General features: G+C 44.4%; 2 protein-coding genes across 5 annotated transcripts; one reads left to right on the top strand and one right to left on the bottom strand.

Moving 5' to 3' along the window:
• Nucleotides 1-25: 25 nt before the first annotated feature.
• ago2 (argonaute RISC catalytic component 2) lies at nucleotides 26-18759 on the bottom strand. Of its 4 annotated transcripts, none has more exons than XM_030347518.1 (20): nucleotides 18500-18759; nucleotides 17120-17200; nucleotides 16262-16442; nucleotides 16019-16139; nucleotides 15686-15867; nucleotides 15270-15406; nucleotides 15007-15141; nucleotides 14776-14863; nucleotides 14502-14649; nucleotides 14293-14412; nucleotides 14042-14164; nucleotides 13241-13374; nucleotides 12274-12458; nucleotides 11953-12112; nucleotides 11625-11715; nucleotides 10875-11069; nucleotides 10536-10670; nucleotides 10307-10408; nucleotides 9890-10089; nucleotides 26-9497 (listed from the first exon to the last, which is right to left on the bottom strand). In XM_030347518.1, exons 1-20 carry the CDS (start codon nucleotides 18516-18518, stop codon nucleotides 9389-9391), a joined length of 2646 nt encoding a protein of 881 aa, XP_030203378.1. In that variant the 5' UTR covers nucleotides 18519-18759; the 3' UTR covers nucleotides 26-9388. The 4 variants fall into 4 exon arrangements, with proteins under 4 accessions (XP_030203378.1, XP_030203377.1, XP_030203376.1 ...); XM_030347517.1 differs by having other exon boundaries at nucleotides 10869-11069; XM_030347516.1 differs by having other exon boundaries at nucleotides 14027-14164.
• Nucleotides 18760-20003: 1244 nt separating this feature from the next.
• Nucleotides 20004-21861, top strand: dlx5a (distal-less homeobox 5a). The gene is made up of 3 exons (XM_030347531.1): nucleotides 20004-20526; nucleotides 20945-21129; nucleotides 21340-21861. Exons 1-3 carry the CDS (start codon nucleotides 20169-20171, stop codon nucleotides 21655-21657), a joined length of 861 nt encoding a protein of 286 aa, XP_030203391.1. The 5' UTR covers nucleotides 20004-20168; the 3' UTR covers nucleotides 21658-21861.
• Nucleotides 21862-22152: the final 291 nt, after the last annotated feature.

Raw genomic sequence — 22152 nt, forward strand, 5'->3', positions numbered from 1 at the left:
AAGCAGGACACAGTGGACCAATGGAGAAACTTTAAAACATTTTTATTAACGCAACTTACAGTCAAGCCAAAACTAAGTATATTTAGTGATAAGTATTCACATTATGTCCTAACAGGGTTTAGAGCATAGATTGCGTTTGTAGTCATAGGTGTTAACAAACCAAACAATAAAAAAGGAAATGCAATATAGAAATCAAAGCTTACATGTGTGCTATGACGGGAACAAGAAGAAGAAGCAAAGCCGTGGGTCAGAACAGACTGAAGGACCCTCACCGTGAGCAGGAATGACTGCATGTTTTGGCATGTTGTGGTTAAATAAGGAGGAGGCTCAATGACATGAATGGCGGGAGGTTTGAGTTCACACAACCACTGAGCAGGAGACTTGTGTGTTGCTTTTGTTTTGTGCCAAGACTTTGGTCACATTGCTTATCATTTCTTACAATGGCAGTATTTAGAGGAACAATTTGACATGAAGGGAGGGGCCGGAGTGTCCTGGAGTCTGGGATGTGTAACTGAGAGGGGATCACTATGATTGACAAGAAAATGAGAGAAAATTGCTGATGATTGTCAGTTTTTGGGATGATCGATTAAAAGATTTGAGAAAATAAAATGAGGCTGAATAAAAGAGGAAGGATCTCATCCCAAGATGCAACGTTGAACCCTGGGCAATTATTCTTTAGACATAATTAAAAGAAAACCAAGTACTACAGTACGGAGGTGTAACTGAAATACATACTTTGTGTCCCTAAGGCCAAATGCCCTTGACGATAACAGGACAACACAAGTGTCTCAGGTGGGTAGCAGCGGCCGTTTTAAGACCACCCGAGCAGGGGGATAGGAAGAGCAGATAAAGCCTTTTCTGCGCCAATACCCAAGATAACAGTCCAGTCTAACCCCTGCCTGGCCACAGAAAGCCTTAAGGTAGAGCCTGGACTTGGGATCAGCATATGCTGAACTCATGCAGATGAGAAACCCAACATAAAAATGACGGTGGGGGGGTAGTAGAACCACGACCGAGGAACATGAAGATCATGCGCGTGTCTTGATGAGGAAAATGATGGGTGGACATTTTTGTCCGGAGAACGTGCCAGAGCTCCCTTTTGAATAGTTAAAAACATGCACAGTGCCATGTGACCTTCAAACCTCCCCAGCAAAAAGTATAATATTCGTACTGAACAATATTAAGTATGATAAAGAAAAAAAAGTCAACGCAGCATATATCAGGCATATGAGGTACTTCATCAATATATAGATAGATATACATCTTTACCTTGTGTTTTTTGGAAAAGCTCTTCGAAGTCGTTATTCCTCATTATTCCTACTGAAGGAATAAAATACCTCGTCAGTTCTGTTACTCTCTGCATTTTTTTTGTGTTTTGTATTTTTTCCTTTTGAGATCGCTTTGAAAGTGCAAAACGTGAATACTGATCATTCTCTGCAGCATCTACACTCAAGGTGGCGCAATGATGGGTAAGGATGTGAACTCATGTAGGCAAGCCTTGCAGCTGGGTTCAGTCAGTCTGACGCGGGGGCGACCCCTAACTGAAACTCAAGGGAGCCGGTAACAAAAAAAACACACACACACACACACACACACACACACACACACACACACACACACACACACACACACACACACACACACACACACACACACACACACACACACACACACACACACACACACACACACACACACACACACCCACACACCCCAAGTTACTGGATATTCTGGCTCAAAACACACAAAACTGATAACATAATTTGCCACAAAGTCTTGTCTGTGTACATTTTCCTTTGAAGTCACAATGTCACTACAATGCAAAGCAAGTTCATTTGTGTATATATAAATTCATATATTCCCTTTGTTACATTGTCACATGCAAAAATACATCTGATAACCCTATCAAAACGGTGTAACATTTGGCCATTTTGTGTTATAGTTCAATTACTTGGGTGAAAGATTTACTAAATACGAGGGACAGTTGTTCGTTATTGCAGCACTTGGTAACTTGTTTAAACTACATCTGGAGTGGCTCTATCCAATGAAACGAGCACAACTACGGACCACAAAGTGGTGACAAACAGACATAAAGATCTAACCTGTCCTCCAGAGACAGCCAGCGTCATAGACGACCTGGAGACCAGCCATGGTCCGGAAAGACTGCCTGGTGAACCGGCTTAGACAAGTGTTTTAGACGGGTGTTTTAGACGGGTGCTCAACAGCAACTCAAGTTGGGCTGCTCCGATAATTCATCAAAGTAGAATATCACCCTCAATAATCCTGCATCTCAAAATGTAAATGTCTTGCCCATGATAATCCACTAGCTTGTCGTGTCATAACATTAACAAGTTCCAAAACGCCAACAGCCGTAGAGTGAACATTGACCACCATGCGCTCTCTGTTGCAGCACCAATCAAATCCCCAAGTGGCACATTTAACATTGGATCAGCGTGGAGACTGCAGCCCACTGGCTCATTGCGAGCCAAAGCTAGCAATAGTGTGCTCTTTTGACTAGTGTTTATGAAAGAAATAGGAGGGCCAAGTTCAGAGCGGATCCTTTGCTCCTCCAAGCTACCCCTGTGAGCAGCTCATTGGAGACAGCCGGGCGGTCGAGGGACGTTGCTGGATTCTCGGGTCGAAACGCCAAAGTAGGGGGAAAACAGGGCAAGAAATGTGTATGATATCAGCGTCTCGGGATTTTGGTCCCTAGCGTTGGGTTAAAAACCAAAAGGGGACATGAACCAGGGAGCTGTAGCGCGGCTCGCACCGGACACAGTGCTGAGGTAGTCGTGTACACGTGGGGGATTGGTTAAGAGCCCGGTCGTTATGAATCAGAATCCTATCAACCTCCATGTCAGCAGGAAGGCAGAGCACCATCGCAGCCTTTTTAGTATTGGAGCTAGCAGACACTTTCAACATAAAATTAACAACTTTGGGGGATTACCCGGCAGAATCACTTGTGGTTTGTTTCATACAAAGAAAAGTTTGTTTGATAATATATATTAAGAAAAAAGACGACATTACGGCTGTGAAGCTGAGGCTGGACTAAGGGTAGCAACATGGTTTTGGCCTCCAGGTCAGGTGAAACAGAGGGCCTAGTCAACCCAGGAGAGAACTTGGTACAAGAAGGAACAGCTAGGGGACTGACTGCTGCTGGCTACTCCAAGCATTTGCAAACGAATGAATGCTCCAGTGAGCATCATCTGGAAAAAGGACTTTGATGACATTAATAAAGAGACAAACTAGCAAAAAATATAAACGTTTGAGAAAATCAGATCAAAGACTACATGGAAAGGCATAGAAAATATTGCACTATAGTGCCAACAATTATATAACACACACACACACGTTATAGCACCACACGCAAGCATGAGTATAAGAAAACAAGATCACCCTGTGACGCTCTGACTAGTACTGAAGAACTACAAATTAAAAGCTTTAAGCCACCTTTACATCCGACAGAAATTGTACTAAAACGAATGCGCGTCATACGATTCCACGAGATCCATATTGAAATCTATAACATTGCCAATGCTAAAAAGTGAAACTCTAGCTTAATAACTTGACAGTTATCAATAGAAAATGGTTTGGTTGCTAAGGAAAAGGATGTGCATAACATTTAAATACAGGTAGCAAATGTCCTAATTGGACACTCTGCACCATTTTACACGCACAGGCTTCCAATTACATTCATGTTTCGCTACGAAAATAAACTTGAATTTCACAAAAGGATTTCTCTTGGTTTATATTTAAGATATTTTAGAGATGGGAAAACCGATGGATGAGATGTATAATTCCGGAGCGGAGATTCCAGGCATAATATAAAGCTACAGTGCTTAGAGCCAGGCTTTGGATAATGACGACTTTCATCAAGTAACGTTGAGGCTTTTACTGATAATGGTGGATCCATGAGTTAGCTTCGAATGCCAGTGGATTAAAAAGCATGGTTGGAGCATAGAAACACTAAATGCCAGTTCAGACCTGGCCAAATATACAACACCACCCAAACAACTCAATACATTTGTACAGCTATAAAAAAAACGACGCATCTATGAAACACATCACCCAAACCGAACTGAGAATACGGCCCTCATTGTTAACACAGGGCGACACATCTGGGTCCATCACACATTGAAAGGTGAATACATTGAATTTCTGATCCACGTCAAAGAGACCCTCCTGCTTGCCTGTCGAGTGTGAAATGAATGCCTTTCCTAGTGTTCCCATTTGTTTCCAGGCACCAAGATAAACAAGCACGCCGCATATGCATGTCATATTTGCATCGAGTGAAGAGCCATTCAAATCAGGGGGGCCGAATGAGCCCCAGAATGAGGCACCTGTCAGGTGGGACTACATTATGCCCCGGGCACACGTGGGGCTGGAGCGCACCACGTCTGAACCCTGGTCCTTTTGTCCTCCAGCCAATGATACGAGTGGACCGCGCGAGTCTGCAGAATGAGAGCTTGTCTCGAGTTGGTGATGGTGAACAAAAATAAATAAAGTATGACATGATTTCGTTAAGATACTAATTTCAGATGTTGCCAAGATTCAAAAGCTTGTTATGCCTAAAAAAAACACACCACTCTTTTACAATTACATAGTTGGCCGAGCCAGTGTGCTTTTTTAACCAGAAGAGCTCCATATGGCTGCTGTTCCTTTGTTGAATAAAACATTACAAATTTGGCTCACAATGACTGAATATATTGAAACATTGAAGATATAAAAATATGGTTTCACAAAATTATTGATATACAACCACCCCTACCTGACATAATGCTGTTTAATGAAAGCACAAGTCTTTTTTTTCATGCACCTTGCAGTCTTTCGTTTTCTTTTGCAACACCATTTCATCCACATCACTTTTCGACAAACTTGCTTTGGCATTGCAACTTAAAAACAAGCAGTGTGGCAACAAATGTGAAAGTCAGAGGAACCACCTTCCAATACCCGTCAGTTTATTTCCGTTTATATAGAGGCCATGTTTTGCATAAAGAGCTTTCTTCCACTCAACATGGATATACACAATTAACAAAAGACAGCGTCGGAGCATTCAAGGCATTCAGACATGTTCAAAGAAGTGGGCTAGGTACTGGGCCACCAAGGCTGCCTGGCTAGATAGACTGTAGTACAGCAGAGGCTGATGTTGGGGCCAATGGATGTTAGAATCAGCCACCCTACAAACCATAACCCCCTGTAAGTAGGTCCCCAACTCTATAGCAACTTGTTACACTCTGGTTACAAGTGGCTGCTTGTCTTGTATACCATCTTTTACACCATGTACCATCTAAACTCCTCTCTGTAAATGCTCTTCTCTCACTTGCCCGTCGGAGCACAAATTAAGCCAGATTTAACCTGAACTGCCTTGTGAGAATAAGTCCAACAGAACAAGACACACCTTTTCACTTCTGTGAAGGACAACCAACTTATTTTTCCATGTACAACCAACCGTGGGCTTTTAACCAATTAAAGAGGTGCTGCTAGACTGCAATCGGATTCAACTCTGAGCTCTTACTATGCCACACCGTAAAAAATGTCATTTCTCGGTTTAGTGCAAAAATGTCAACGTTTTTATTTTCTATTTTTTTCAGTTCTGTTATTCTAAGGTGCTGTTAAATGTAAAACATGGAAGTTGTAATATGTACCAACCCAATCTCATTAGAGCGATACTCTGATATCTAGAATTTTAGTAAGACTTCTGATGAACGCTGGTACTCCCACAGTGGGGATGCTGAAGATGGCTGTTTGGGGTCACTTCTGGATGAAATGCTTTTAGTTACCATTGTTACCAATGGACACCTTTCGGGAGACGAATAAGGAACGTGTTTTTCGGCAATACAAAAGAAGTGCATACCAAGATTGAGAATGTCAGGGTGTCCTCTTTGAGGAGCATGACGAAAATAATAAACATTTGCTAAATCAAATATCGAGCCTTGTGGCCAAAGACCAGCATTCAGAAGAACAACCATTCAGGCTTCGATGAGCAGAACCATTGGCAGACTTTGCAATCGCCATGACAAAAATACAATCTGCACAATTTAAGAAAGCTGTCCGGCTAAATCCCACTAATGAGTTTGGGGGGCAAAAGAAAATGCAAATCACATTCATACAAATGTAGGAGATTAAAATGCTCTGCAGCAAAATGCATCTGTACGAGGCCATTATGGCATTCTTAGGTGTCCTGCATTTATTTTGCCACTCTCATTGTGCTACTTTCTCCAAGTCCTGCCCTATAATTTACTAGTGGTGACGACACAGGGCAACTGCCAAAAGAACAGTTCCCTAGGCAACACGACGGAATCACCAACTTCTCTAAATAGTTCATGCAGTGATATTGTGATTTTGCGGCACTGAGCTTGGCCTTTGATCAACGAATACGATTCAAAATGTTACTGTGTTGACCACTGGAGAATATCAAAAAGGTTTTGAAACAAAACAAAAATATGGAAAACGCTACAAATATATAAACAAAAGTCTAGATCATTTGGTCATACAGCAATGCTCAGTATCCTTTTCTTTTTTTTCTTGACCATTCCGTCTCCACAAAATAGCACTTCCTTGCGATCATGCGAGCAACGAACTTGAACCTTGAGAATCGATGCGAGACGCGAAAAAAAAAAGAAGCCAATTTGGTAGATAGCAGGGGGGTAATTGTGAGGAAATGGCCAGTGGTGTGATGTTACCATTAGCATTAAACAGGTAACAAGAGGTAGGACACACGGCCATTTTCACACAATTACACCAGTGTCAACACGGTACGGCGGCTCTCGCCCACTGCCACCCAGCACAGCAGACGCACATTTGTCAAGCGCTCAATACCATACCAGCGTTCTGCTAGCCAAAAGTGCATCCAAATTATTTTGTACACGTCGTGAGACCAGCACCGAAGAACAATATTGACATCATAACAGTAAATATCAAGTACATGATTTTTTTTTCTTTTCAGAATGCCCCACAAACACAGTCAGTCGGATTTCTAGGTATAGTACAGAGAATAGGTTGACCCGCCACCCCCACCCCCCCCCGGCCAAGAGGTGGGGGTCTTTAGAGGGGGCAGGGGGAGAAGTTCATGAAGATGCATTCTTTAAACCATCAATCTGGCCTATTAAAAGCCTCCTGGATAGGTCCACTGAGGATATATTATATAAGGTGGCTTTTACAGTGAAAGCAACTAGCACCCAGAAACAATATGTTCTTTTGTGCTTCCATTATTTTTTTCTTTCGAGTATTTACCATATACAAGTTAATCTTATTTGGCTAAGAAAGATTGTATGATATAAAAAAAAAAAAAGATATACCCAATTTCCGTGCTATAAAAAATCGACAACGATACCAACACAGACAAAAAAAACGTGTCACACCATGACAACGGCATGACGATACTGGTAAGCACTGAGAAACGCTACGGAATTAGACTGGCTAAAAACAAACTGAAATAAAAGGCTCCATTAGCTACCTCTTTAAATGACCTAAAATGCTGAAAAATACCCCCCCACCCCATCTAAATCGCTTCGTTAAAAAGATGCATAGTAAGACAATATAGATTATTCCCCATCCGATAAAAGACTAAATTAACATTTGTCAGTGTAACTTTCGGGCAAGAACATGGCAGGGAGGATAAAAACATCAAATCAAAATAGGGTAATCCGTAACCCAGGGGAGTTCACTTGAACAATTTCAGAAAGGCAATAGATTATTTAAATGTAGGGTATTTGAATAGAAATATACAATGTGGATTCAGACCAAATACAAGACAGCCATTTAAAAAAACAAAAACAAAAAAAAAACAAGAAATGAATAATTTCTCCCTCCCCTCCTAAGCTTATCCAAAATAGACTGTACAAGCATAGCGGTTGTTGCGTTGAAAAGCTTAAATCACACATCCTCTATGCTCGGTGAAAAACGTGGACCTTAATAAGCCAAACAAATCTTTGCCCCGAACACATACCCATCCCTTTCTCTTAAAGACCCAGCATTAAAACAAATCCTGCAGGTCTTGTTGCGTATTCCCCCCTACATGACAAAAATATCGACCCTGTGCTTCAAACGTCATGACAGGGGAAACAAAGAAACAAAAAGTATACGACGACAACTAAATAACAAAACAAAAAACAGCTACAAAATGTGAGTTATCTACACGCACGTAAATATTAAAACGAAAAAACACAGAGTTCTGAACAGAGGATGGGGTGGTTGGGTAGAGGGGGGGTTGTTCACTCAAGATTTCATATTTATTATTTTTTTACTCCCCACCTCAACATTGATGTCTTCATCGTGTCATCTCACATCATCCGGGCTCAGAACCCATTAAAAAGTCAAGAGTCCATGCTGGGAGCCAGTCCCAAATGTCGATATACTTGGCAGCATTTGTGAATCAGATTAATATCATGGACTCCGACGTATTCCCGTTAAAAAAACAGAAAAAACAGGATGATGGGAAAATAATCCATTCGCTTTCCTTGTGGCGATATTTAAAGCCCTCTTTGGAGATAAAGCAGGTTAGTGTAATGGGGCTTTATACAATTCTTTAGGTTTGCATCAGATTAGGATTTTCAAAGATGCGTTTAGTTCGCCAGTGTTGAAGACGGTGACGTTCCCCCGATGATTGTGAATGTAACTCATAACGGTATTAAATATGGCAGTCTAAGAAAGGACACTTCTCTATACACCGTCCCCCCGTGTGGAGAAGAAAATAAGATTTAAAAGATGCAATGCAAGTCACAATGTGTTAAGAGCTTCTGTCCCGATTTAAGTCTCCGTTTTGGTCAGTGCATGATGCTTTGATTGATTGATAAATAATAATAATAATATATAACAGAGAATGTTTAGGATTGATCCATCTTTTGAGACACCAAGTCCCACATTGATTAGAATAAAGTATGGAAAAGTGGGTGGAAAACCAAACAAAGGAGAGAGAAAAAAGGAATAAAAAGGCGTGGCGTTGGTCTTCGGACCACTCGAAGGGACGACGAGTCGTCTGTAGTTTCTTCTTCTAACGGTGTAGAACTATATATGCCTTTTGCGTTAGACGGGGTCAACTCACGCCGCCAAAAATGTACAAATACACACTGAACGCTTGCCTGGTTAGTAAACAGGGGCGACCTCCACATTGGTAATGCAGAAGACCTCATTAGCCCAGTCTCATAGTGGCGACTTTTGTTGTTTGTGTTTAAAAGATGGAGAGAGAGAGAGCACGAGGAAGAGAAAGAAGGAAGGAGGAGGTCGCGTACGTGAAGCATAAATAAAAAATAAAAAGTAATGTTGGAGACAAGCGACATCCCTCAAGGATCGGAGGGCTACCGCGGAGCTCCCCTGTGCGGACGCCCCCCCCCGCCGACGGCGGGACCGGAAGCGATGACCTCACCCATGTGCAGCGCCGGACGGGCCTTCAGGCAAAGTACATGGTGCGCAGGGTGTCCTGGTGGATCTGCACCGCCTTGGCCAGGGCCTGCTGGTCCCGGCCGTTGCTCTGGCCCGACGTGTGGCTGCCCTCAGCACTGCAGGGGGGGGGGGGGGGGGGGGGGGGGGGGACGTAACCATGGAGCCATTACAACAATGCAGTCGTCTAAACAAAAGACTTCACTGAATTCAGATCAGGAGACGGCACCGTGAGGACATACCAGCGCAGTCCTTTTGTTTAAACTGTCATTTAGCACAGGCTTTGAGATTAAAGCAACTTGCACTGTAATCCTTAAGAAGCAGCCAACAGTAAAGCTCAAATGTTGAAAAGAGGTCTATAGGTAGGCGAGAGATATTATGATTCAAACCCAGAACTTTTCATCTGGGATCATAGCAGCCTATCCTTTTACTGAGAAAAAGCGTCATCTTCTAATGGACAATCTAAACGCACGGCGCTCCAGGCGACGTGTGCAACAGTGTTCGTCCCTACCTGTCGTGCTCCTTGTCCACCAGGTGGTAGCGTGCACGGAAGGCCACCAGGTGGGCGTAGTAGGCCGGTGCCGGGATGGAGACCGAGCGGGTGCAGCGCACGTAGGTGTGGCACAGCTGGTAGGTGAGCACTTGTAGCTCGTCCGAGGTGAAATGGTTGTCGTCCCACAGCACGTGGTAGTGGGAGGGCCTGCTGGTGCCCTGCAGAGACGGAATACGGAGAACCGTTCAACTTTAGTTTTCCCGGAGGAAGGAGTAGCAGCAGGGTTTTAAAACAGACGACCCCCTCTCCGTGACATGCCTCGATGGCACTGTAGCTTCTTTAGTTGCACCCTCTTAAAGCCAAGCACTCTGCGATTGTGAGTGGGCGCCCCACCTGCGTACTAGTCAGTCATAACCGGCTGCTCGCATGTCCTACCTGTATGCCGGCGTGACTGCACAGGTAGAAGTCAAACTCTGAGGGGTGGGTGATTTTGGTGTCCACTGTGGTGCCCGCAGGGATGTTGCCGCTCTTTCCGACCTGATGGGGAACGAGAAAAGACAACAGAAATCAAATACACATGAACAAAGGTGTTCTTTAAGACTGCATATCAGGTCATTTCACTTTTGATGGAGGGTGGGGGGGGGGGGGTAAGCCCACAACTGACCCGCTCGTTCCGGTCTGTGCAGAAGAGCCTGGTGTGGTGCCTCTTCTGGACCACCACGAAGGTGATGCCGGGCTGGTAGTCCTTCTCCAGCTTGATGCAGGCCTCGCGGATGGCCAGCAGCTCGTGCTGCAGGACCTGTGAGCAGCGGTGAGAGACGTGCGGTCAGGTCAGGACACACGCCGAGATCGGTGCGTATTTTGAAAGCGTATTATGGATCAGTACACTAGTAGTAGCAAAATAACAAAATATGTGTTGCGGTAAAACTATCAAATGTATGTGAGGGGTTTGTCTGACGGGAGAAGGGGATGCGGTTGCCATAGAAACGTGACTGACAGCCACCTGGTTGAACTGGCCCTCGGAGATGCCGTCGCGGTAGTAGATGATGCGCGTGGGCTTGAAGCGCGTGGACTTGTAGAACTGGATGAGCAGCTCGCGCACCATGGTGGCCAGGTCCTGGATGATGTCCTGCCGGTGCTGCTGGACGCGCACCGTGGCGCAGTAGCGGCTCGGGTGGGCGTCCATGCTGCCCACCACCTGCCACCACAGAGAGAGAGAGAGAGAGAGAGAGAGAGAGAGAGAGAGAGAGAGAGAGAGAGAGAGAGAGAGAGAGAGAGAGAGAGAGAGAGAGAGAGAGAGAGAGAGAGAGAGAGAGAGAGAGAGAGAGAGAGAGAGAGAGAGAGAGAGAGAGAGAGAGAGAGAGAGAGAGAGAGAGAGAGAGAGAGAGAGAGAGAGAGAGAGAGAGAGAGAGAGAGAGAGAGAGAGAGAGAGAGAGAGAGATGAGCCCTGTACTGGTCTACCCACTGGTGCATCGCTTTTAGCATATCAGTGTGTAGATGAGACTAGCTGTGTGTTCTTAAAGATCAGAGTAGAGATGACTAGTAAAGTTATCATGGCCCTTTTTTGCTAAATTGTGGTAACTCGCTACCTGACTTGGTAATGTCAGTGGTTCAGACATACCAAAAGCAGTTTGTGACCTGAACTCCAAGCTATACTGTTTCCAACATCCCTAGTCTGTGATATGGGCTCAGTATGAAGAGTGATTTCAGATCTAGACGATACGTTTTTATTTCAACTGGAGGTGGTACGTACTGCAGCGATGGAGGGCTTCTTCCCGTCCCCAGCGGGGGGGTGGGTGACGTCAGCGCCGAGGAAGATGACTGGCTGCTGGAACACCAGAGGCCTTCAGAGAGGGGGACACAGAGGGGCAAACACAGGGGCATTAGAGCCTGCTATGTGCCCACACACACAACATGGAAGGGAACAAACATCCGTGCTACTCATGCATTTGAACATTCAGGTCTTCTTGTTTTTTGATACCAATGTCTAACATTGGTGGCTGTCAAACCCAAAGCATGCTTGGTCAACAAAGCCCGTTCAGACTCCGGTTATGTTGTGAAGAGTACGGGCCCCCACTTACCGGCCCTGGGGCAGCAGGATGTTGTTGACCCCGCCCAGCTTGACGTTGATCTTCAGGCAGAGGTTGGAGAGGGTCTGGGGGGTGGTCTTCTGCACGTTCTTCACCTGGACACACTGAGTGGCCATGCCCAGCACCGTGTCCCCCACGCGCTTCACCTCGGCTGCGATTCAGACAGAAAGACAAGGGGGGGGGGGGGGGGGGGGGTTGGTGAGCGTCCTGGACAGCGGCGGTCACTACTCATCGTGACGTCCATCACACAGGGGGGGGATGTTCTTCTGAGAGCGCCGTTGAGCCAGGTAAAAAAGGATAAAAGAGGCTCACCGTAAACAGGGGTCTTCCCGGGGAGGATGACGACCACCAGCTGCAGGCCCTGGTAGGTGTATTTGAGGTGCTTGAACATGGGCTCCACGCTGTCCGCTCCCTGGGCGTACTTGCAGAAGCAGGGCTGGCCCTGGATGGGCATGCCCGCGTCTCGAGAGATCTTCCTCAGCTGGTCGGTAAAGGCTCTGGGACAGACACGCGTGGTTAGGAAGAGGAAGCCCACCAACTGATTCACTTTGTGGTCAAACGTTTCAGAGGGGAAGTTAAGGCCTAAAAGGACTTGGGCCTTAAGCATCGAAAGGCACAAAGATGTAGTCACAGGATGGCATATTTAACTATTCAAGTGATTTGGTTTTCAGTGGAAAGGTTCAGACAACAGATAGTGTACTTTAAGACACGTGGCCTAGAGCATTTGCCACAGTCCTAAATTCCCAATCATTTTGAACAAAACATTCTTTAGTGTCTTCTATCGCCCCCGGTCAGGCATGTGCTCAAGTCCAAATATGGTGTCGTATATTGTAGTGTGATTTTGTAAATCTCATCAATGAGTGCTAAACACTTCAGAAGTTATCTGGTGTCTGGGTGGTCAGACTAAGCAAGGCTTGAGCAGGAGACTTGGACCGCTTACGTCAGGGATTGTGTGACATGCGCCCACGGGCTGAAGTCTGACAGACAAAACTCCATTTACAGTCAAAAGATATTCAATAGCTTCCGTTCAACGTGGAGAAAAAAACACTAGACTCTAGGACGAGGCATCTAAATGTAGAAGATAAGCTGTCTTTGAGTTCTAACAAAATGATTTATGACATGGCACAAAGACATAAATTCCTTCCAAGACTTAAAACTCGTCTACCAAGCCTTCAGGGAACAGCCTTCAACGAGTACTTTGGATGTGTCACACACACGAGGGGAACTCCATTCCCTCATGCAGGGGAACAGGCGCACGGTGTGGCTACGGGGGACTTACTTCAGCAGGAGTTCAGTGCACTGCCTCTGGGGGGCAAAGCAGGCGATGGCCCACACTTTGATCTCTATGCCTGTGTGGAACTGCTTGTTCCTCATGTCCCAGACTCCCTGGATTGGTGTCGCTATTGCTTTGTTCTGAAAGAGAAGCGCCAGGCTGATTTAGTTACTGATGAAACACCGTAGAAATATTGGCTTCTTCGACCAATATTAGGCATTATATTTTCCAGTTCCAATCATTTAATAGCATTTAGACAGTAGTAAGATATGAGCAAAATTAGGTTAGCTGAGCTCTAGCCTCTAATCATAATATGCACTACAATACTGTGATCCATTTGTAATGAACAAATGATAATAAGTGCTTAAGCCGAAAATTAGGTAGGCAATTCAAATAATAGTACAACACGAAAAGACATTCAAAAGCATGCACAGCGCTGGTTTCCACAATGCTATCAAACAAATCAATTGATGGTATAGTTTAAAAACAACTACAGAACAAAAATTTGAGTAGACTTTAAAGCAGCAAACAAAATTCCCCAAATCGGGGGGCTGCAATCGGCCGGAAAAACTAAAACTAAATTGAGAAGGTGTGGTGTCATTATTCAAAGCCAAAAAAACATATAATGATCAAGCAGAACTCTAGAATTATCCCTAAGAAGACACCACTACCAAAAACAAGTAGGAGGACTAGCATAACAATACTGCAATTCAACTCATTCAACACCGTGGACCAGACAAAGGACAAACAAACGAGAACTGAAACTACTAGAGAAAACTGAGAGAAAGTCACCTTGGAGTCACTTACCCTGCCTCCATACAGAATGGAGGGCGCCTGGAGGACGCGGCCGTTCACCTCCGTCATCTCGTCCCTCACCATCACCCCGAACTCCCGCACGTACGGGTCCGCGTTGAAGTTGGCACTCCTCATCTGCGGAGGGCCGAGACCGAGGGGGGGAGGTGAGTCACCGTTAACCAGGGGACACAAAACGCACGGCTCTGAACACCGTGCGGCTGTGAACACTGAGACAGACGACCCGTCGGCCTACGTCGACCCACCAGCTTGCTGATCTCGTCCTGCCGGTCCGGCGCCGACCGGGCGGTGGCGCGGATCATAGTGGAGGTCTGATTGTCCGTCAGCTTCTTGATGCAGCGCTGCCCTGCCACTATGTTACACACCTGGAAAGAAGCACAGCGCCACGTCAGCCTCCACCCGCTTCACCGTGGTGATGGTGTGATAGTGTGTGAGAAGGCCGCTGGGTTCATACCTCTAGAGGAAGGTAGGTGTGCTTCTGTTCCTGTCCCACCTGGAGGCAGGGCAGGTGGGGGTACCTCAGGATGAGCTTGTATTTGTCTTTGAAGTACTGCGCTACGGTGCACTCGATGGTTTGGCCGTTCTCCTGCTGCAGGGGGAACCTGCCGGGGAGATGATGACGACACGTGACCCGGTGAGATTCAAATTAGGGCTGATTCTGTGTCTGGGAACATGCCTCAACATCTCATGTCAAAGGCTAGTCCATTGAAGGCGTAAAAAAGGCTTACGTCTGGTGGCTGGCTGGTCTTCTGGTCACGTTGCACACTCTGTACTTCCTCTTCATCTGCCCACAGTGGGTGATCTCCACCTTCAGACCTGGTGGACAGGGTAACGCTCTGGTATTAAGAGGGGTTACACCGTCCATACAGAAACACAGCTAGAGGCCTCCCCCCACCAAGGCTCCTCGCCAGGCGTAGAGCACAAGCGTTATTGGAAGAGAAAAAAAAAACTATTGTTACCTTTGATTTCCTTGGTGAATTTCACCCTCTGGGAATCTGTGAGTGGCTTCTGTTGCTCTTCGATGCTCTTGAAGTCCAACACTTCGCACATGAACTCTATTACAGGCTGGGCTTTGTAGAATGCCGTGGCAGAGACTGTTGCAAAAAACACACAAGTGCAAAGAAGCTGAACACCAATTCTCGCCAGCATCCACAAGTTCAAACACATTGCGACCCAGACAGGAACTACACATCCAGTGGGAGTTAACAAAACAAAAACATACCATCGATATTAAGCATCATCTTCCAGAGAGACGGCCTGACGGACTGGTGGAAGCCGAACCACACCTCTCTGCCACCACCGAGGGGGTTGGAGCAGCCTTCTGAGGGGGTGAAGAAGGAGCGGCCCACAGGAGTGTACCTGGGGTTCGAAAAGGGGTAGGGATGGAGGACAAAAGTTAATTTACATCTGGTGAGTCATTAAAGGAGAGGTGTTAATAGTGAGGGGTGGTCAGAGGCTTTAAGGGACAGGCGTAGGCGGGCTAGGCGACACCTCATCTCTGACAAGAGACTGGAAGCAACAACGGGGGACTACATCCAGCACTAGTTAGGGGTTGGTGTGCAGTCTGTTTTCACACCGCTTAGTGAATGAAACACCAGCAAATAAACCTTTAGAGGATAAACCTAGGACCGGGCTCACCTCATGGAGGGCAGGTGTCTCATGACCACATCCAGGGCCTGGATGGTCTCGAAGGGGATGTTGGGCAGCCGTCCTGTCAGCGCCTCGTGGAGAGCTTGCAGACTCACGATGGAGACCCATTTGATGGCCACTTTGAAGCTGCGGTCCTTCCCCTCGCCAGGAATGGTCACCTCGAGCTCCACCTGACAGGACAGACAGGATGAGATTTGGATAAGGGGATAGCGGTGGGGGTCTTGATCTAAACGCAATTGGTAGATATTAAAAGTTTAGGGACGATTTTTTGCCAGGATATTCTGATTTAAACAAATCAAGACTGACATCCAATGGACTTACTTTTTCTCTACCGATGGGCAGGGGCATGGCGGTATAGAGGTTCTTTCTGCCATCGTACACCGGCTTTCGGTCCCCAAATATCTGGGTTTTAAAGTGCTGGACCATGTGCTCTACAATATCACTGGAAAAAACAAAAACATTTACATTACATTACGTTACATAGCGAGCAGCAGTGACCTCACTTTAACCCAGCGTTAGATCAAGAGAGTCATGTTGGCAGTCATAATATGCAGGTATGCGTACCGGTTCACCCTCCTGGGGCACTTCTCGGGCTTGATGTCAATGTCGTAATGGTACACCTCCAGTTTAGGGATTTCCATCTCAAAGAAGTTGGCCTGGAGCTTGATTGTCCTGCCCATGGTACCAAAGTCTGGCCGCGACGGGGGCTTGAATACATACTCTGGAATGGGGGGAGATGGGGGATCTGGGGGGTGGATAAGGGTCGTGTTAATGAAGCAATAAGGTGACTAACCTGTATATAATGCAATGAACAATGGAAGATGCAAGAGGAATACCACAAACAATGTACAATCCGATTGCTTCAAAAAGGTAGATCAGAGAAGACCAGGAAAAGAGCTTTATCATGAAAATCACCATACAATTCATCTTAAAAAAATTAACAGTAGCTCAACACAAAACACATGTTAACACATCGTCCATCTTAATACATGGTTATCAACCAAAACCGTTATGCGTTCAAAAGCCAGAAAAGCCTAGTGACTGCACACGGTTTGAACAAACAATTCAGTGTTAAACCGATAAGGGTCACGCAGGGACTGCAATGTGGTCAGGTTGGGCGCACACCCATTGGCACCTTATCTTTGCAGTGCAGCTCTTTGCACTCAAATAGACCAACACCCACCAAGACCAGTAACAGCAATGGAGATTTCTGAAATACTAAACCATCTATTTGAATACTAGTATGGTTCTCCAATAGCCTTTATAAACTCATATGTGGATAACCCACTGACCCAGTCTCTTCAAGAAAGAAGAGCTTAATGAATGGCTTTTTAGTTATTAAACTCTGATGCTTGAACGAGACATTGGGAGGGATTGTGAGACAGACTCTACAACACAGCACAAATGTAGAAGAAAGCTTACCAGAGCCAATTGACCCAGAGGAATGGGGTCCCTCCATCTCTGTAGGTAAAACAGAAGAAGCATGTTCGTCTGAAAACCCTCCTAAAGACAGGAGTTGGTTGTAGAAGATAGGGAGTAAACACAGTAAAACACACATTAGTATATCAACTATTAGACATGCATTTTGACCTTTACTGCAACTTTCTGTACATGTATGTATATTTTGCTTAAGTAAACGTAGCAATTAATTGCACTGCACAGAATGTTCTTCAAAAATGACCATGCATTCAACATAGATATGAATTGTTTAATTCTTTGAAACATGTCATTTCAAAATAATAACTCGTTATCAAGTACTCGCTATTATCTAGACAAAAAGCATGACACGTAAAAGGCGTACTTTTATCGTTAATTTACTAAGGGTGCCTTATCAGCTCGAAACGCCACGGTTGACATCGATGGCAACTTTCAAACCTCTTATCCATATAAACAGATGAGCGACCTGGTTGAACGTCTACTGACCCACCCATTCTCTTGGTATAAGAATAGCAATAAACGACGAGTTCTCTTTTAACCAATGCCAAAATATAACATAATTATCAATGAGAGAGGCAAGGCGCACACCATCTGCATATGACTAATTCATTTTAAATACAAGAGGTTTTGACAGCATCATTCAGATCGTATAATGACGTACGCGTTGGCTATAATTGATGGTTGATACAAACAGACCTAAACGTGTGGTTGATTACAATTAAATGTTCGGACATAAAACAAAACCAATGAATGATCTGTCGAGTTGTAGCCTCCGTATAAAAGTTGAGCATCAATTACAATTAGTCAATAATGTGTTTTTTTTGCTCAATACCGCGAGCAATAAGGTGTCAATGACTTAGACGAACTGTAAGTAAGCCAACAGGTCGACATTTAGCTAGGATTGTGATCCGATAGCATGCAGACAGACTGCAGCTTAAAATGAATAACCTAGCGTTTGCTATTTCTCGTTTCAAGCTTACCGACTAAACTCGTGGATGATATCCAATTCAACCCGACATGACGCTGTTCGACTTCATGCTAAAAAACACTGATAGGTGAAAACCAAACCTAGGACGACTTGGGGAAATGTGGCGCTGCTAACTAGTACAATAATGTTGTTGTTAGCTTAGATGCTAGCTAAGCGGGAATGCTAATGCCTACACTTTAGTTAGTTGTTACGTTATACGTGTGGTGTGCTCATAAAAAACAGAGTTCTGGCGAGAAACAACTGATCACATTGACAACTACAACCCACCGAGTGGGCGACGGTTCACTTGATAGTCAGGTGGGAACATCGAAGGTCGGCAGAAGAGTTTTTTTCTCACACAGCCACATTGGCTAGCCGAAGCTAGCAGCAGTACTTACCTCCAGGAGAGGAATACATTTTGTCGAGTTAAGCGCACGGCGTGGACGTATGGATGATCCACTCTATTCCTGTCCCACGTCTCCGAAACACATACGTGGTAGAAAGATAGAAACGTAAAAAAAAAAGTTAAAGTTACCAAATCCGGTAACCCACACAGTTTCTTAGTCAAGTAGTAAATTGCACCACGAGAGCTTTCTCATCCTCGACACGGCCCCATCCCCCCAACACACAAGACCAGAGAGCCGGAGAGAGAAAAAAAACTCGCTGTCTGCGCGTCTGACGTCATACGTAAAAACTATTTCCGGTGTGCGCGCTGAACGCTTAGCGACCGGGCTCGTGATTAAAACCCGCTGCGCTGTTGCACTGTGTAGGAAAATCTATCACCCGCTTAAAGACGACCGGAAAAACAACAACAACATGTAAACAAGAGCCAATCGAAAGCACATGAAGAAGATTATATGAAGAAATTATCTAATGGCATAGTATTTCCGGGGTGATTAAAGTTATGGATTATTTTAGCCTGCATCATATTTGTATGGTACCTATATAAAATAATACTATGAAGACCTAGATTATTTTTTTGATGAATTCGTTGTATTGTATTATCGTCGTCAATTCATAACGCTTGCAATGAAATAAATAAGTATCAAATAAAATGTAATTTCACAAATAATGAGATTAAAGCATTCATTGAATCAACCTAATGTACAATAGCGTTTATCAATGTGGATTCGCTTGCGTATATTGGTTTTAATTTCATTGATTTGCATATAATTTCAAATCTTTCCTCCTCTCTTTTGCACCGTCTGTAATTATTTCTCTTGGACGACAGGTGGTGCTATTCTACCATGGAATATGACATTTGGGAATGAGCCGTAAAAAGCCCTCCTGGCATATCTTTTTTCATTGGAAAAAAAATTTGATTCGATTGATTGATATTTCTGCAATAGCCTTGATTCACTGATAGATGCAATCAAATATAAATGCAGGATACTTGAGAGTATTTAAGGATAAATTATCAATAAGAACATATAAGATGGGTTGGGGATAGAATTGCTGTCATATGCACATTGGCCTCGTGTTGTGTTTTTGTGTAGGCCTATTGAAGATGCGATTGCTTACATATGGGGCACCTATAAATTGTTGTGCATAAATGAATCATGTGTTTATAAAGAAAAATATTGTCTCGGGGGAGATGCATAGTTCTTGGTTTAAATGGCATTAGTGAATTTATACCTAATAATAGTTAATAATATTATTATTATTGTACCAGGGCCTAGGCTACTATAACTACGCATGTATGTCATCCAATTCTGAATTATAATGTTGGCTTTTTATATAACGTTTAATATACTATTTATCGATAGGAGAGAAGAAGAAAAAAACATGACAATAGCCATGCAGTTTCCCCCTATAGGCAAACTGGGTGTTGCTGTTGTGCGCGCGCGCCTCGGCCAATGGAACCAGATCCTCCCCGCAGTGCGTAAGAGCGCAATTTAGGATTTAACCAAGTCTTTGCTGCGGGGCTGGTTGCAGTCTTCAACAGAGCCCGTCAGCGTGAGAGCCATCACAATGCCAGTGTAGTTTTCAAGCATCGGGGTTTAAACATATTTTTGGAGTCGGCCTTGTCTTACTTTTTTTGTAAAAACAACGCGGTGGTTCCGAACTATGACTGGAGTATTCGACCGAAAGATTTCGAGTGTCAAGCCTTCAGATTTTCAAAGCTCTTTTCAACTTTCCACCATGCATCACCCGTCTCAGGAATCTCCTACTTTACCCGAGTCCACGGCCACGGATTCTGGCTACTACAGTCCTGCGAGTGGAATTCCCCATGGCTATTGTTCGCCCAACTCGACTTCGTACGGGAAGCCTCTGAACGCCTACCAGTACCAGTACCATGGCGTCAACGGATCCGCTGGAAATTATACCGCGAAAGCCTACCCCGATTACAGCTCTTACACGACCTCCGCCTACCACCAGTACGCCGGAACTTACAGCAGAGTACAGCCCCAGCCGAGCCCGCAAGGTACGGTCCAGTTTTTGTTATAGAGATAGTCTAACGTCGCGATAATTTAACGTGATCTAACGCTCCTGTTTTACTATTGAAACAAATCGTCTATTATTCCGTAGGCCTATCTTTATTTGATATGAGATGCCTTAATTTGGTTTCGTTAAGCTTCAAAAAATAAAACTCTGAACAATGTGTTATGGATGAGACCGTAACAGAACGGTGTTATTTCAGTTGACATATTTCTTTCGAATTTAAATGAGAAACTAAGCCTTTGGATATTTTTTTTGCACAGCGCCTAAATGCAAATTCGTCATAGTTTGCGGCCAATATAAAACACAATTATTATCACCGATACATGCTATAGCCTAATTTAAACGAAGAGGCTCATTATTATCAATACGCTCGCTATAATAATAATGATGTTGTTTTACAGAAAAAGAAATCGCAGAGCCCGAGGTGAGGATGGTGAACGGCAAGCCCAAGAAGGTCCGAAAACCGCGCACCATCTACTCGAGCTTCCAGCTCGCGGCGCTGCAGAGGAGGTTCCAGAACACACAGTACCTCGCGCTGCCCGAGAGAGCCGAGCTCGCGGCGTCTCTGGGTCTCACACAAACACAGGTACGCGCCCTATAAAAAGAGGATCCCATTGTATTAGCAATCGTTGTTCATGTTTACTAATTTGTCACGACCCGTGCAGAGCGTAAAGGCCTGTAATAAATAGGCCCTACATTGTGTATTATAAGCCCAGAGGCTAGCCTATGTTTAATTTTTTTCCTCTTTTTAATATTCATCTTTTGTATTTTTATATCTCTCCATTTTTGCCCGTAGGTCAAAATTTGGTTCCAGAATAAGAGATCGAAACTGAAGAAGATCATGAAAAACGGCGAGCTTCCCCCCGATCACAGCCCCAGCTCAAGCGATCCAATGGCCTGCAACTCTCCACAGTCCCCGGCCGTTTGGGACACACAGGTGGCCCCCAGGCCCCACAATTTACCGCTTCAGAACATCAACACGACGACATCTAGCTTTTTGGAGAATGCCGGGTCATGGTACACGTCTTCGGCCGGTGGGTCGATGAATTCTCATCTTCAGACCCCCAACTCATTACAGCACTCATTGGCTCTTGGAGCGGGGACGTTATACTGAATTTCTGATGTTCATTGAAATATTATTTTTTTCCTTCTATGGGACTCATGTTAAATTTTCAGAGGAATATGCAATGTATTTGATTACAGTCATAGAGGAAACGTGTAAAATGTGTAAATGTGTGCATGTAATTTATTGCATTTTGGAAGACTATTAAACGTTTTAAATGGACAATGGATTAAACATTCTGTATGCTAGTAATGACATTGTTGTAGTTTCTTGTTATTTTAAACCGCAATTAATTTTTACTGAATTTCATAATAAGAATTGATTTACAAGCCTGAGGCAATTATTGTGGTTATTAAATCTCATTCTCTTTCAACGAATCTGAGGAATAAATATAACTCTGAATCGGTTTCAAAGTAAGAGTAGATTAGAGAGCACATTCAATTAGTCAATGAATAAAAACAAAAAGGCCTGCCATGTTTATTGTTTTACAAAAGGTCACTTCAAAATTGTGTATGATTTATTGATTTTTTTTACGTATGGAACACG

Source organism: Gadus morhua, chromosome 22 (assembly GCF_902167405.1).
Source record: "Gadus morhua chromosome 22, gadMor3.0, whole genome shotgun sequence".
Classification (NCBI taxonomy): domain Eukaryota; kingdom Metazoa; phylum Chordata; class Actinopteri; order Gadiformes; family Gadidae; genus Gadus; species Gadus morhua.

Coding starts and splice junctions, on each gene's coding strand:
- ago2 (XM_030347515.1), bottom strand. Junction 10,409..10,535: donor GCACAGACCGGAACGAGCGG/GTCAGTTGTGGG, acceptor GTTCCCCATCAG/GTCGGAAAGAGCGGCAACAT. Junction 9,498..9,889: donor GTGGACAAGGAGCACGACAG/GTAGGGACGAAC, acceptor CCCCCCCTGCAG/TGCTGAGGGCAGCCACACGT.
- dlx5a (XM_030347531.1), top strand. CDS start 20,169: ATGACTGGAGTATTCGACCGAAAGATTTCGAGTGTCAAGCCTTCAGAT. Junction 20,527..20,944: donor GCCCCAGCCGAGCCCGCAAG/GTACGGTCCAGT, acceptor GTTGTTTTACAG/AAAAAGAAATCGCAGAGCCC. Junction 21,130..21,339: donor TGGGTCTCACACAAACACAG/GTACGCGCCCTA, acceptor TTTTGCCCGTAG/GTCAAAATTTGGTTCCAGAA.